The 14740-nt window shown below is 40.7% G+C and overlaps 1 protein-coding gene across 1 annotated transcript in view; it reads left to right on the top strand.

Annotated features, from left to right (window-relative positions):
- The window catches only part of ANXA7 (annexin A7), a 39485-nt gene that overhangs the window by 20706 nt on the left and 4039 nt on the right, over positions 1-14740 (top strand). The window contains 6 exon segments of the mRNA XM_011928059.1: positions 5408-5550; positions 9101-9214; positions 9450-9620; positions 12940-13110; positions 13187-13262; positions 14114-14226. Coding sequence (XP_011783449.1) covers positions 5408-5550; positions 9101-9214; positions 9450-9620; positions 12940-13110; positions 13187-13262; positions 14114-14226 — 788 coding nt within the window.

Genomic DNA, 14740 nt, shown 5'->3' with positions numbered 1-14740 from the left:
CCCTTATAAGTTGGATTCCTAGGTATTTTATTCTCTTTGAAGCAATTGTGAATGGGAGTTCACTCATGATTTGGCTCTCTGTTTGTCTGTTATTGGTGGATAGGAATGCTTGTGATTTTTGCACATGGATTTTGTATCCTGAGACTTTTGCTGAAGTTGCTTATCAGCTTGAGATTTTGGGCTGAGACGATGGGGTATTCTAAAGATACAATCATATCATCTGCAAACAGGGACAATTTGACTTCCTCTTTTCCTAATTGAATACCCTTTATTCTTATCTCCTGCCTGATTGCCCTGGCCAGAACTTCCAACACTATGTTGAATAGGAGTGGTAAGAGAGGGCGTCCCTGTCTTGTGCCAGTTTTCAAAGGGAATGCTTCCAGTTTTTGCCCATTCAGTATGATATTGACTGTGGGTTTGTCGTAAATAGCTCTTATTATTTTGAGATATGTCCCATCAATACCTAATTTATTGAGAGTTTTTAGCATGAAGGGCTGTTGAATTTTGTCGAAGGCCTTTTTTGCATCTATTGAGATAATCATGTGGTTTTTGTCTTTGGTTCTGTTTATATGATGGATTACGTTTATTGATTTACATATGTTGAACCAGCCTTGCATCCCAGGGATGAAGCCCACTTGATCGTGGTGGATAAGCTTTTGATGTGCTGCTGGATTCGGTTTGCCAGTATTTTATTGAGGATTTTTGCATCAATGTTCATCAGGGATATTGGTCTAAAATTCTCTTTTTTAGTTGTGTGTCTGCAAGGCTTTGGTATCAAGATGATGCTGGCCTCATAAAATGAGTTAGGGAGGATTCCCTCTTTTTCTATTGACTGGAATAGTTTCAGAAGGAATGATACCAGCTCCTCTTTGTACCTCTGTTAGAATTTGGCTGTGAATCCATCTGGTCCAGGACTTTTTTTGGTTAGTAGGCTCTTAATTATTACCTGAATTTCAGAGCCTGCTATTGGTCTATTCAGGGATTCAGCTTCTTCCTGGTATAGCCTTGGGAGGGTGTATGTGTCTAGGAATTTATCCATTTCTTCTAGATTTTCTAGTTTATTTGCATAGAGGTGTTTATAGTATTCTCTGATGGTAGTTTGTATCTCTGTGGGATTGGTGGTGATATCCCCTTTATCATTTTTTATTGCATCTGTTTGATTCTTCTCTCTTTTCCTCGTTAGTCTCGTATGCAACTTATTTTATGTAACAATTACCACCTTAAGCTGGAACTAAAACCAGTAGGTAGAAGTTAACAGAATGCAGAGTGTTAGATTTTGGAAGAACTTTAAGATGGAAGTGAAATAGGCTACCCTGTGAAGGGTGAGCTTCTTGTCACTGAAAGTCCACAGGCAGATTTTGGTTGATGTGAGTATGGATGTGTCTGTGTGTATCAAGGAAGGTGTAAAAAACTTTTTGTCTTAGATGGGAAGTTGGGCCAGTTTATCCCTCCTGATTGATCCAGTTCTCTAATTCTGTGATAGTCTTGTTGTTGATTGTTGTTGTTTCATTTGTTTGTTCATTTTTGAGACAGGGCCTCTGCTGCTCAGGTCAGGCTAGAGTACAGTGACATGATCAAAGCTCACTGCAGCCTCGAAATGCTGGGCTCAAGTGATCCTCCTGCTTCAGCCTCCTGAGTAACTGGGACTACAGTTGTGCACCAGTATGCCCACCTAATTTTTTCATTTTTGGTAGAGATGAAGGTTTTGCTGTGTTGCCCAGGCTGGTCTTGAACTCCTGGGTTCAAGCGATCCTCCTGCCTCAGCCTCCCAAAATGGCTGGAGTTGCAAGTGTGAGCCACTGTACCCAGCTCTATGATGGTTTTTCAGCAAGAAGGTTGGAATCAAATGGGCATTAAAAAAGAATGGCAAATGTTGGAACTTCTGGTAGCGGATTGTGCTGAGAACTCTCCCCTAGAGTTTTAACCTCAAGAACACAGATCCTGATTTCTCTTTTATTATTATTATTTTTTTTGAGACAGAGTCTTGGTCTGTTGCCAGGCTGGAGTGCAGCGGCACGATCTCGAGTCACTGCAACCTCCGCCTCCCGGGTTCAAGTGATTCTCCTGCCTCAGCCTCCTGAGTAGCTGGGACTACAGGTGTGCACCACCACGCCCAGCTAATTTTTGTATTTTTAGTAGAGACGGGGTTTCACCATGTTGGCCAGGGTGGTCTCAATCTCTTGACTTTGTGATCCACCTGCCTCGACCTCCCTAAGTGCTGGGATTACAGGCATGAGCCACTGCACCCAGCCCAGATCCTGATTTCTTTTGTTTGAATTCAGTTTAATGCCTGGAAGATGACAGTATTCTTGAAAATTTACTTCAAACTTAGACTTTCAACAGAGAATACATCAAAAAAATTTTCCCCCACAGATGAAATATGAAATCAATATGTGTGTGTGTGTGTGTGTGTATATATATTTTTTTTTTTTTTTTACAGAAGAGAATCACCGAAAATGAGAATCATCAAACGATACACAGTGAGCGTTAGTTTATCTAGTCCAGTGTGTTAGAAACAATGGCTTCTGTCCTGTTTAGGATTTTAGTGACAGTGGTTACATCAAAGGAAACTTAATTTCTTGAGACATGAAGGCTCATAAAAATTCTTTATACTTGAATATTTGCTACAAGCAGAATAATTTTAGCTTTCTATTAAAACCACTATAGGTATATTTGTTAGTTCTCTGCTTACAGCCCTAGCTTGGAAACTAGTAGAGGATGGATGCTAAGGCTTACTGGTAGAAGAAAATGTTGGAGTAAAAATATATGTGAGTGGGAGGAGCTATTGACCCATAAAAGTGTTATCTTGAAAAGCTGCTGAAAGATGGGGCTTGTTCTCGTCTCCTCAGTTGTTTGCCCCTACAAGTGCTGGCGTACTGCTGTATTCAATCTGTATAACTTTAAATACAGTTTCAGTTGTCTAAAAAGCAGTTGAATCACCTTTTATTTTGAAATGGTATTGATTGCATGTTTAAATGATAATATTTTGGAGATACTGAATTAATTGTGTGTGTGTGTGTGTGTGTGTATGTTTTCTGTGGTGAAAACACTTATTTTACAACAGTAATCTTTATTTTAGGTCAACATTCAGACATACAAGAAATGTGTTGTTACAATTAAAATATTTTTAAAAAGTAGTGGAGCATCATCTTCATCCCATTCCTCTTAAGCCCTGACTTGAATACCCAAAGAAACTTCTTGAATTGTTCTGGGCTGGGCACACACCTGTAATTCCAGCACTTTGGGAGGCCAAGGCAGGGGGATCACTTGAGGCCAGGAATTCGATACCAGCCTGGGCAACATAGCAAGACCCCCATCTCTACAAAAGTAAGAAATTAGCTGGGCACACGCATGTAGTGCTAGCTACTCAGGCGCCTGAGACAGGAGGATTGCTTGAGCTCAGGAATTCAAGGTTACTGTGAGCTATGTTTGTGCCACTGCACTCCAACCTGAACAACAGAGTGAGACCCTATCTGTAAAAAATAAAAAGTAGGGGAAAACTATTGAGTTATTTCATAGCTTTATATTTTAAATTGTTTTATCTTTTAATTTTGACATAATTTTAGGCTTGCAAATAGTACAAATAATTTGTATATACCCTGTACTCACATTCTCCAAATGTTAACTTCCTACATAAGCACAATACAATGATCAAAATCAGCAAATAACATTGATAATAGTACTGTTACCCAACCTAAGGACTTTATTTCAGTTTCACCAGTTGTCTCAATGATGTCCTTTTTCTGGTTCAGGATCAAATCCAGAATGCAGTGTTGTATTTATTGTCATGTCTCTTAAGTGTCCTTTAATCTGAAATAGTTCCTCAGTCTTTGTTGTTCATGCCCTTCATGCTTTTGAAGAACACTGTCAGTTATTTTGTAAAATATTTCTTAATTTGGGTTTGTCTGATATTTTCTCATGGTTAAATCCAGGTCATGCCTTTTTGGCAAGAGTACCACAGAAATGATTTTGTGCCCCCAGTGCATCATATCAGGAGACATTTATTGTTGACTTATTCCATTACTGGTGATAGTTAATTTTGATCATTTAAGTTGGTGCCTGCAAAGTTTCTCTGCTAAAAAAAAAAAGTTTCTCTGCTGTAATGTTATAAGCTATGCAAATACCCTGTTTCTTTATACTTTTGCCACCTAATTTTAGCACCCATTGGTGATTCTTGCCTGAAACAGTTACTACCATAGTATTTACTAAATGGCAATTTTTTATTTTCATATAGACTTATTTCATGTGTAATAATCAGGGTCCATATAGGAAATTAAGAGATATTACTAAAATTATATTGCTGGTTTGAAATCTCACTGGGCACTCCTGTTCTACTTCACTAAAGCCATTTTATATTCTTCTGTTTTTAAATCAAACATTGTTGCTCATCTCACACTATTCAGGGATCAATCTCCTTTTTTCTTCCTATTCTACCAAAAAGGAAACCATAAGAAGATTGTGACTTTAATTTCACAAGTTTGGCCATCTTGTCTCCTGGAAGTTTGGTGTCTGGCTATCTGTTGGCAGGAGAAAAATCTGTCCTGAAGGGGGATAGGTCTTTCCTGTCTGTTCCAGAATGAGCCCTGGTAATAAAATGCTCATATCCTTGCCCTAAAACCCAAACACTGGCTTTCTTACTTAAGATTGATGTCTGGGGGCCGGGCGCGGTGGCTCAAGCCTGTAATCCCAGCACTTTGGGAGGCCGAGACGGGCGGATCACGAGGTCAGGAGATCGAGACCATCCTAGCTAACACGGTGAAACCCCGTCTCTACGAAAAATACAAAAAACTAGCCGGGTGAGGTGGCGGCGCCTGTAGTCCCAGCTACTCGGGAGGCTGAGGCAGGAGAATGGCGTAAACCCGGGAGGCGGAGCTTGCAGTGAGCTGAGATCCGGCCACAGCACTCCAGTCCGGGCGACAGAGCGAGACTCCGTCTCCAAAAAAAAAAAGAAAACAAATTTTTGTCTTTGTTAATAAGTTAAAGTGATCAATTCTAAAGTAAAAATAAACCTTATCTCATAAACCAAGTTTATGTGTCAGCCTGGGTGCACGTACCTGAATTTAATCTGATGTCTAGTTCCTTGTAAGCATTCTCAGAGATGACCTCAGGCTGGGTGTGGTGGCTCACACCAATAGTCCCAGCACTTTAGGAGGCTGAGGTGGGTGGATCACCTGAGTTCAAGACCAGTCTGGCCAACCTGGTGAAACTCCATCTGTACTAAAAATAAAAAATAAAATAGCTGGGTGTGGTGGTGCATGCCTGTAATCCTAGCTTTACGGGAAGCTGAGGTAGGAGAATTGCTTGAACCTGGGAGTTGGAGATTGCAGTCAGCCTAGATCACACCATTGCGCTCCAGTCTGGGTGACAAACTCTGTCTCAAAAAAAAAAAGGAGATGACCTCAAGCAGCACCTAGCACATTCTTTGTCCTTATTTAAACATGTGTGGTTCTTCCAGGGACAGACGAACAGGCAATTGTGGACGTGGTGGCCAACCGTTCCAATGATCAGAGGCAAAAAATTAAAGCAGCATTTAAGACCTCTTATGGCAAGGTATGTTTTTCTTTCCTGGAGTGAGCACCAGCAGTGGCCAGTAGACTCTGCATTCATGTCAGATTGGATACTATATTTTGATTAGTACCTGGGGTGCAAAAAAGGGACAACTAGATTTCAGAGACCTTAAGAGTACTGTATTCCCTATATATTTCTCTGGTTTTTTTTGAGATGAAGTCTCACTGCAGTGTCCAGGCTGGAGTGCAATGGTGCGATCTCAGCTCACTGCAATCTTTGCTTCCCAAGTTCAAGCAATTCTCCTGCGTCAGCCTCCTGAGTAGCTGGGACTACAGGTGCACGCCACCATGCCTGGCTAATTTTTGTATTTTTAGTAGAGACGGAGTTTCACCATGTTGGCCAGGCTGCTCTCAAATTCCTGACCTCAAGTGATCTGCCTGCCTAGGCTTCCAAAGTGCTGGGTTTTCAGCACTTTGTGCCCTGCCTATTTCTCTTAAAAGGCTTTTTCATTCTAGAGTAGTCCTTGATCTCATAATCATACCTTACTCCAGTCACACATGTGATAGATATTCAGTAGAAAGTAGATCACGACTACAATCATGATCAAGAGGATGGTTCTCAATCTTCTGCTTGTTACAGTGGGATTCAAGGCTTATTACATAGCCCTTGTTTATTCTTGGTCTTGTGCTTCTCTCCCTTTCTCTAAACATGTCCTATATTAAAATTATATGGGCTGAGCGTGGTGGCTTATGCCTGTAATCCCAGCACTTTGGGAGACCAAGGCAGGAGAATTTCTTGAGGCTAGCTGTTCGAGACCAGCCTGGGCAACATAGGGAGACTTCATTTCCAACAACAATGACACCAAATTATATTAGCTGGGTGTGATGGCATATGTCTGTAGTTCCAGCTACTTGGGAGGCTGAGGTGGAAAGATTGCGCTTGAGCCCAGGAAGTCAGGCTGTAGTGAGCTGTGATTGTGTTACTGCACTGTAGCCTACGTCACAGAACAAGACCCTATATCAAAAAAATTATATGGAAATGTTTGCCATTCTGTGTACACACCATGATCTTTTATGCTTCTGTGTTGTGTACATGCCATTCTCCTGGCCTTGAATACCTTTTCTTGTTTTCATGGCCAACTTCTTTAAGATTTGGCTTAAATATCAGCTACTCTGTGAAGTTTCTTTCATTAGTCTGGACAGAATTTAGCTTCTTCTTAATACTGTAGTCCCACAGCACTTTGTAAAACCTCTGTTATTACTAATCTCATGGCCCACCCCCAAAAACTGAGCTCCCATAGGACAAACCATGGTCATAGTCATCTTTGTATTACAGTACCAAGTGTGTAATGGCAAGTAGCCACTTAATATTTGTTGAATGGATTATCAGTTTCTAAATCCAACAAGATTCTATGGCTAAAAAATGCCACTATTCTTCAGATATAATGGGAAAACATGGGTAGCACACTGCTTTGCATTATTGATTTATTTATTATTATTTTTTTTTTACTTTTTTTGAGACAGAGTCTCAAAAGGCTGGAGTGCAATGGCACGATCTCCGGTCACTGCAGCCTCCACTTCCCAGGCAAAAGCAATTTTCGTGCCTCAGCCTCTCGAGTAGCTGGAATTACAGGTGTCTGCCACCATGCCCAGCTAATTTTTGTACTTTTAGCAGAGACAGGATTTCGCCGTGTTGGCAAGTGTGGTCTCAAACTCCTGGCCTCATGTGATCTGCCCGCCTTGGCCTCCCAAAGTACTGGGATTACAGGCCTGTACCACCACTCCCGACCTGCTTTGTCATTTAGATAGGAATCCTAAAAATGTCCTAATGTTCTCTGCATCTATTTTATGTTTCTCAGAATGGCATAGTGGTCCATTGATTAGTCCCACCTTGCTTATTCTATTCTGCCTTTCCCTGTCTGCCCAGCCCAGTAACTGTTTATGCAACACAAACCCTAGATCTCCTTAAGCTTCAACATCAGACTCACTTTTCTCACAAAGATATTTGCCATGTTATGATTTTTTTATCTAGTCTGTACAATGCTATCTCGAGTTTTCTTATATATTGCTTTAGAGTTAAAACTAACAATCTGATTTCCGTACCACTAGCCACTTCTTAACTTCCTAATTAGTAAAATACTGTTCTAGCCTGCTATAGAGTCATCTTTGATTCCATGTTTTTCTTTATCAGTCAGAGAGTATTCTGTATGCTTTGTCCTAGCAATTGGTTATTTATTAGTTTTTATTGATCTAATCTATAAAGTGGCCCTTTAAAATGTTTCTTTTGTCTACTTTGTTTCTTCTCATTTCCACTGTTACCACTCAAGTCCAAGACTTTATTACCTCTTAACTAAATATTCCAGTAGCCTAAATGTTTTCATCTATAGCTTCTTTGTCACCATCATCCATTCTGAATATTGTTGCTACATCAGTGCCATTTTCTTGCATGAAAAGTTTCCAGTGGTTCCTCCCAGCAAACAGAATCAAGTCCACATTCTTTAGCTTGGCATTCGATGTAATAATCCAAGATTTAGTTACAACTTTGTTTTAACTAATCTATTATGAAAACCTTCCTCTGTAACAAAACCAGTTGTCTTATTGTTCCATTGAACAAGCTTTGCTCATTCTTGCCTCTATACGCGTGATTCTCAACCTTAACTGAACATCGTAATTTTAAAACTTAAAAATACACAGTCTCTGAGTCTTAGTCCTGGACGTCAGTGTTTTTGTTTGTTTGTTTGTTTTAAAGCACCACAGATGAATGTAATGAAGAGTCAAGGCTGGGAACCCCTTCTGTGTTCCTTGGTGGTATTCCTTCTTACCTGAAATACCTTTCTCCTTCCTCTTTGCGTGCTAATTTTTACATTCTTCTCTGAGCTCTCTAGCTGACTTTGACCTTTTTCTGTTTCAACTTTCTCTGTTACTTATTCCTATGCTACTTACCCAGTGCTAGAGTACAGGTTACTTTATTATTATTATTATTATTTTAGATGTGTATCTTTCCAAATAAGAACAAGATCGGCTGGGCACAGTGGCTCATGCATGTAATTCCAGCACTTCGGGAGGCCAAGGCGGGTGGATCAATTGGGGTCAGGCGTTCAAGACTAGCCTGGCCAACGTGGTGAAACCCCATCTCCACTAAAAATACAAAAATTAGCCGGGCGTGGTGGGATGCGCCTGTAGTCCCAGCTACTCAGGGGGCTGAGGCAGGAGAATCGCTTGAACCCAGGAGGCAGAGGTTGCAGTGAGCCGAGATCACACCACTGCATTCCAGCCTGGGTGACAGAGCGAGGCTCTGTCTCAAAAAAATAACAACAAAAAAAACAGATAAGAACAAGATGATAATGGTTTCTACTTCTTCATAGAACCAAGAACAGTTTCTTTTACTAAGCAAATATCTGTTTATCATTTTGTTAGTTTGAATAATTCTTTTTTTCATATATCCCTTGTTTTTGTACCTTGTAGAGTGGAATAAGAATGTATTAAATGTTTATTGATAGAATGAATAAAATAGATCTGCTTGTACACACATTACACTCAAGTGACAAAATTTGGAGAACACATATACTTAGCTTGTATTTGTAATTAAATAGGATTTAATCAAAGATCTCAAATCAGAGTTAAGTGGAAATATGGAAGAGCTGATTCTGGCCCTCTTCATGCCTCCTACGTATTACGATGCCTGGAGCTTACGGAAAGCAATGCAGGTACTATATGTCATTTGTTGTGAGTATTTTGTCCTGTTTCATATGTAAGACCGTACAAATTATGGCAGTTCTGAATTTACAGTGGTAATTAAAGCAATTCTTTATTTCCCGTCATCCATCTGAATATATAGTTTTTAGTTCTAGAGAACAAAGTAATATTTGATGAAGCAGTAAGATTTAATTACTTGCAGAAATTTCATTTTTATTTGTATAATCCTCCCTTCATTTCATGTAGGGAGCAGGAACTCAGGAACGTGTATTGATTGAGATTTTGTGCACAAGAACAAATCAGGAAATCCGAGAAATTGTCAGATGTTATCAGTCAGAATTTGGACGAGACCTTGAAAAGGACATTAGGTCAGATACATCAGGACATTTTGAGCGTTTACTTGTGTCCATGTGCCAGGTGAGTACAGTATGAATACTTGTGCGTTGATAGAGGAAACATACTTTAAAAGTCTTTTGCCAGTGAGCATTGTTTACTCCTTTTAATATTTAGCAACCTTACAATATTGCCATCTTTCAGAGGGACAACACAGAAGCCAGTGTACAGATTTCTTTGTAGTTACTATTGAGATTTATTCCTGTAAATCTGGCTTTTGTAAGGAATTAGAGATTTAACCTGTAAGGTTGTATGGAATCAGAAACCAATACAAGGCTCTGTGGCTGGGATGGGATGAAAGTATACATTTGAGCTTATCACTATCCTGCCCCATTATGCCGTACCATCAAGTGAAGATGTTTAGGACTGCCATAGAGGTGCTACAGGAAGTGAGGACTCTGTGAGGAGACCCAAAAATGCAGAAAAATGTTTTAGGGTTCCCAGTAATAACTGTGATTAGCACCTTCCTTATTTTGATTCCCCAGATGTGCTGGAGAATTGACAGAAAATACTCCAACGTATTTGGAATGGCATCAGAAACACACTTAGGGCCAGACATGGTGCCTCACGCCTGTAATTCCAGCACTTTTGGAGGCCAAGGCAGGAGAATTGCTTGAGGCCAGGAGTTCGAGGCCAGCTTGGGCACCATAGCAAGAAACCATCTCTACAAAAAATATTTTTTTTTTTTTTGAGATGGAGTCTGGCTCTGTCGCCCAGGCTGGGGTGCAGTGGCCAGATCTCAGCTCACTGCAAGCTCCGCCTCCTGGGTTTACGCCATTCTCCTGCCTCAGCCTCCTGAGTAGCTGGAGCTACACGCGCCCGCCACCTCGCCCGGCTAGTTTTTTGTATTTTTTAGTAGAGACAGGGTTTCACCGTGTTAGCCAGTATGGTCTCGATCTCCTGACCTTGTGATCCACCCGTCTCGGCCTCCCAAAGTGCTGGGATTACAGGCTTGAGCCACTGCACCCAGCCTACAAAAAATATTTTAAAAAATTAGCTAGGCATGGTGGTATGTGCCTGTAGTGCCAGCTATTCAGGAAGCTGAGTGGGAGGATCACTTGAGCCCAGGAGATTGAGGCTGCAGTGAACTGTGATCGCACCACTGCATTCCAGTCTGGACAATAGAGTGAGATCCTGCCCTCAAAAAAGAAAAAAGAAAAGCACACTTAGAATGAGATGAAGGTGTACTTGAAAGAGATTATGTAAATGACTAGCATGCTGATTCAATATCAAGAGTTACTGACTGTTGTGCTAGTGCACAAGATTGGACCATCTGGAGGGATCTAAAGGAGAGGAGGGGCTCTTAAGAGCCAAGGGAGGGGCCAGGCTCGGTGGCTCACGCCTGTAATCCCAGCACTTTGGGAGGCTGAGGCGGGTGGATCACCTGAGGTCAGGAGTTTGAGACCAGCCTGACCCATATGGTGAAACTCCATCTCTACTAAATACAAAAAGTTAGCCAGGAGTGGCGGCACGCACCTGTAATCCCAGCTACCTGGGAGGCTGAGGCAGAAGAATCGCTTGAACCCGGGAGGTGAAGGTTGCAGTGAGCTGAGATTCTGCCATTGCACTCCAGCCTGGGTAACAAGAGCAAAACTCCATCTAAAAAAATAAAAAGGGAGGTAGGTGTGGAAAGGATAGTGTGTAACAGTGAGTGGACATGGAAATGAGAAAGCAAAGTAAATGGGTTGAAGGAAATTGAATTTACCTACATCAGAGTAACAGAGAAGGGAAGTAGGCTAGGATTTAAAAGAAACAGGAAGGAAAACAGACAATACTAAAAAATGAGTATTAAGATTTTACATGAGGTGCTGAGTCTCTCTTTATGCAGAGTTCAAGGCCCAGCCCTACCTTTTCCAGGGCATGAGTAGAGGAGTAACTTCCTAGGAAAGTGTGTGTGAATCCAAAGGCAATAATCGGGGAAATTTTTCGTGAGTACTTTTTCCTGTGTTATATTCAGTCGCCCATGTAGAATGTGCCTCTACATATTCCTTGTGCCAGGTGCTCAGAAGACAGTTCTTCAGCTGCAAGGAGCGTCTTTCCATCTTGTTCCTAAGATGCTCCCTGAGACTCTAAAAGGCAACCTTTTCTTGTTTGGGTTTGTCTTTCTGTTTTTGAGAGAAACCAACTGCCCATCTAAGCTTAAACTCTTCCTTCCTCCTTCCTTTTCTCCTATTCCAGGGAAGAGTTTGGTATACAAATAGGCACAGTCTAGCAGAAAGTGAGTTATTTGTAGCTTCTTCTGTAAAGCTCATGTGTCATTTTTATGCATGTATTTATAGTAAATACCTATATATTAAGATTATAATTAGATGGCTGAGTGTGGTGGTGTGAGCTTATATTCCCAGCTACTCTGGAGGCTGAGGGAGGAGGATCACTTGAACCCCAGGAGTTTGAGGCTATGATCATGCCTGCAAATAGCCATTGCACCCCAGCCTGGGCAACATAGTGAAATCGTGTCTCTTAAAAAAATATACTCAGATGAAGGAAAGAAAGTTTATGAAGCCTCCATATTATATCCTCCCTCCCACCTGCCCTAGAGTTAAATTTCTTGAGAGCAGAGACCCTGTCTCTCCTGTGTCCCTACCACCTAACATAGTGCCTGACACAAAGAAAGTGCTTAATATCTCTTAGTCGCGTGAATGAATACAAAGTAGAACTCAGTACAGGGCATATTGATCTTAAATTCCAGCTAAGAGGACTGTTTCTTCATTTGAGTGGTAGTTTATATTTCCTAGTAGAGATATTTTTGTTTAAACATTTGAGTTTAATTTAGCTCCCAAAAGCCCTCATTTTTAACATAACCTCATTAAACCATGATCTTATATTATAAAATCCAGTTGACAGTATAATAAATTACTAGTTATATTTCCATGCATAGAAATGAAGGATATGCATGACAGACATTATGGATTAATCTTTAGTAAATTATCTCTTTAGGCCAGGCCCATTGGCTTACATCTATAATCCCAGCACTTTAGAAGGCTAAGGCGGGAGGATCACTTAAGCCCAGGAGTTAGAGAACAGCACCTGGGCAACATAGTGAGACACCCTGCCTCTACAAAAAATAAAAAAATTAGCCAGGCATGGTCGTTTGTGCCTGTAGTTCCAGCTGCCCGGGAGGCTGAGGTGGAAGGATCATAGGAGGTCGATACTGCACTGAGCCGTGATTGTGCCACTGCACTCCAGCCTGAGTGATGAGCAAGACCCTATCTCAAAAAACAAAAACAAAAAAATGAAATAAAATAAATTGTCTCTTTAAATCCAAAAGTGAACTAGAGTGTAAAAAAGTGTTTTAGTGGAACTTTTATTTATTTCTTCCAATTCCTGCCTTTCTCTTTTGCAGGGAAATCGTGATGAGAACCAGAGTGTAAACCACCAAATGGCTCAGGAAGATGCTCAGCGTCTCTATCAAGCTGGTGAGGGGAGACTAGGGACCGATGAATCTTGCTTTAACATGATCCTTGCCACAAGAAGCTTTCCTCAGCTGAGAGCTACCATGGAGGCTTATTCCAGAGTATGAGCTTTTCTTCTGAAGATTTGGCTTCTGTTTTAAGATTAAAAAAAATTTAACCCTTTAATTTTGTTTGCAGATGGCTAATCGAGATTTGTTAAGCAGTGTGAGCCGTGAGTTTTCCGGATATGTGGAAAGTGGTTTGAAGACCATCTGTAAGATTTTTGTGCTTTGCTTTATTTTGTTTTTAAATGAGTGGGAGCTTTGAATAGTTGTTCCCTTTAAATGTTGATAATATAGTCCAAGTAGAATCTGCTTAGGCAGTAGGTGACCTCCTAATCCTTTGGGGTTTGTTTTTTGTTCTGTGTTTTCTTTATTGGACAAGCCCCCAGAAACAATCCTGTGTTTTTACATGCAATTTCCTATGAGTGGTAGTGCTTTGATCAAACACGGCTGTTTGGGGATTATTTGGCCTTCATCTGTAGGCCTTTCTTGAGAACTGTGCAAGAATACCTGATAGTTGTAGCACTTCCTTTAAAGAGAAAGGGAAAGCCCTGAGGAACTCACAGCATCACCATGAAGCAGTTTGAGTCCTCAAAACAGGTATTTCCGGTACTCAGCCCAGTGAGACTCATTTCCTTTTTGAAATTAAACCAGTTTCTGGTGGTCTGATACACAGATGTCTAACAAAGTGAAAGTTTCATTCTCATGGATATTAGGACTAAGGGCAGTATTAGTAACACACTGGTATTAACAGTGGAATGTCGGGCCAGGGGCAGTGGCTCACACCCAGCTACTCAGAAGGCTGAGGTGGGAAGATCACCTGAGTCTGGGAGGCTGCAGTGAGCCATGATTGCACCACTGCGCTCTAGGCTGGGCGACAGAGTGAGAACCTTCTCAAAAAAAATGAAGGAGGAGAACATCTGAACATCCTTAACTCACCTCATGTTTCTGAGATGATTACAGAGAAAATAATCAAAGGCAGGCTAGAAGTGATAAATGAAGCTGGAGGGTTACACTTCTTGTCAGATCATGATTCCATGTCTCAACCATCTCTAACTTGCAGTGCAATGTGCCCTGAACCGCCCTGCCTTCTTTGCTGAGAGGCTCTACTATGCTATGAAAGGTGCTGGCACAGATGACTCCACCCTGGTCAGGATCGTGGTCACTCGAAGTGAGGTGAGGCAAGCCTCTCTCTTTTTGTCGGGTCTTACTTGATGTTCAATGTTGATTTCTTAGAAGTTCCCCAGTTAGTTGTCAATCCCTCAAAAATGGTAAGAAAGAGCTCTCTTTGTCACCTAAAAGAGGTGGTATAAAGAACAGAAAATTCACTTTCCTCATGCTGTGAGAGAAGCTTGCGTTAGTGAAATAGGCCACTCTGCCCTAATGAAGATAATACTAACAGATTTTACTACTTGAGAAGGTCAATGGAGAATACAAATTTATGGGAAGTTAGACATTTATCTTTTGATTTTCATTTTGCTTATATAAAAATTATATGAAAAGCCTATGTAGATTAATCCTATTGTATATCAACACTATTTAAATTTAGCATCCTTTATTATTAATAAACAATTTTTAAAATATTCATAGCCTCATTTTTTAAAATTTTACTTTATATATTTACTGCACTTATAAAAAATTATTATTTTCTCAGATGAAATGACATTTGTGCCTTTTTTTTTTTTTTTTT

This window comes from Colobus angolensis, unplaced genomic scaffold (assembly GCF_000951035.1).
Source record: "Colobus angolensis palliatus isolate OR3802 unplaced genomic scaffold, Cang.pa_1.0 Scaffold12, whole genome shotgun sequence".
In the NCBI taxonomy this organism is placed as follows: Eukaryota; Metazoa; Chordata; class Mammalia; order Primates; family Cercopithecidae; genus Colobus; species Colobus angolensis.
The sequence above is the reverse complement of the archived record's forward strand: the minus strand, read 5'-3'. Positions and strand labels throughout refer to the sequence as shown.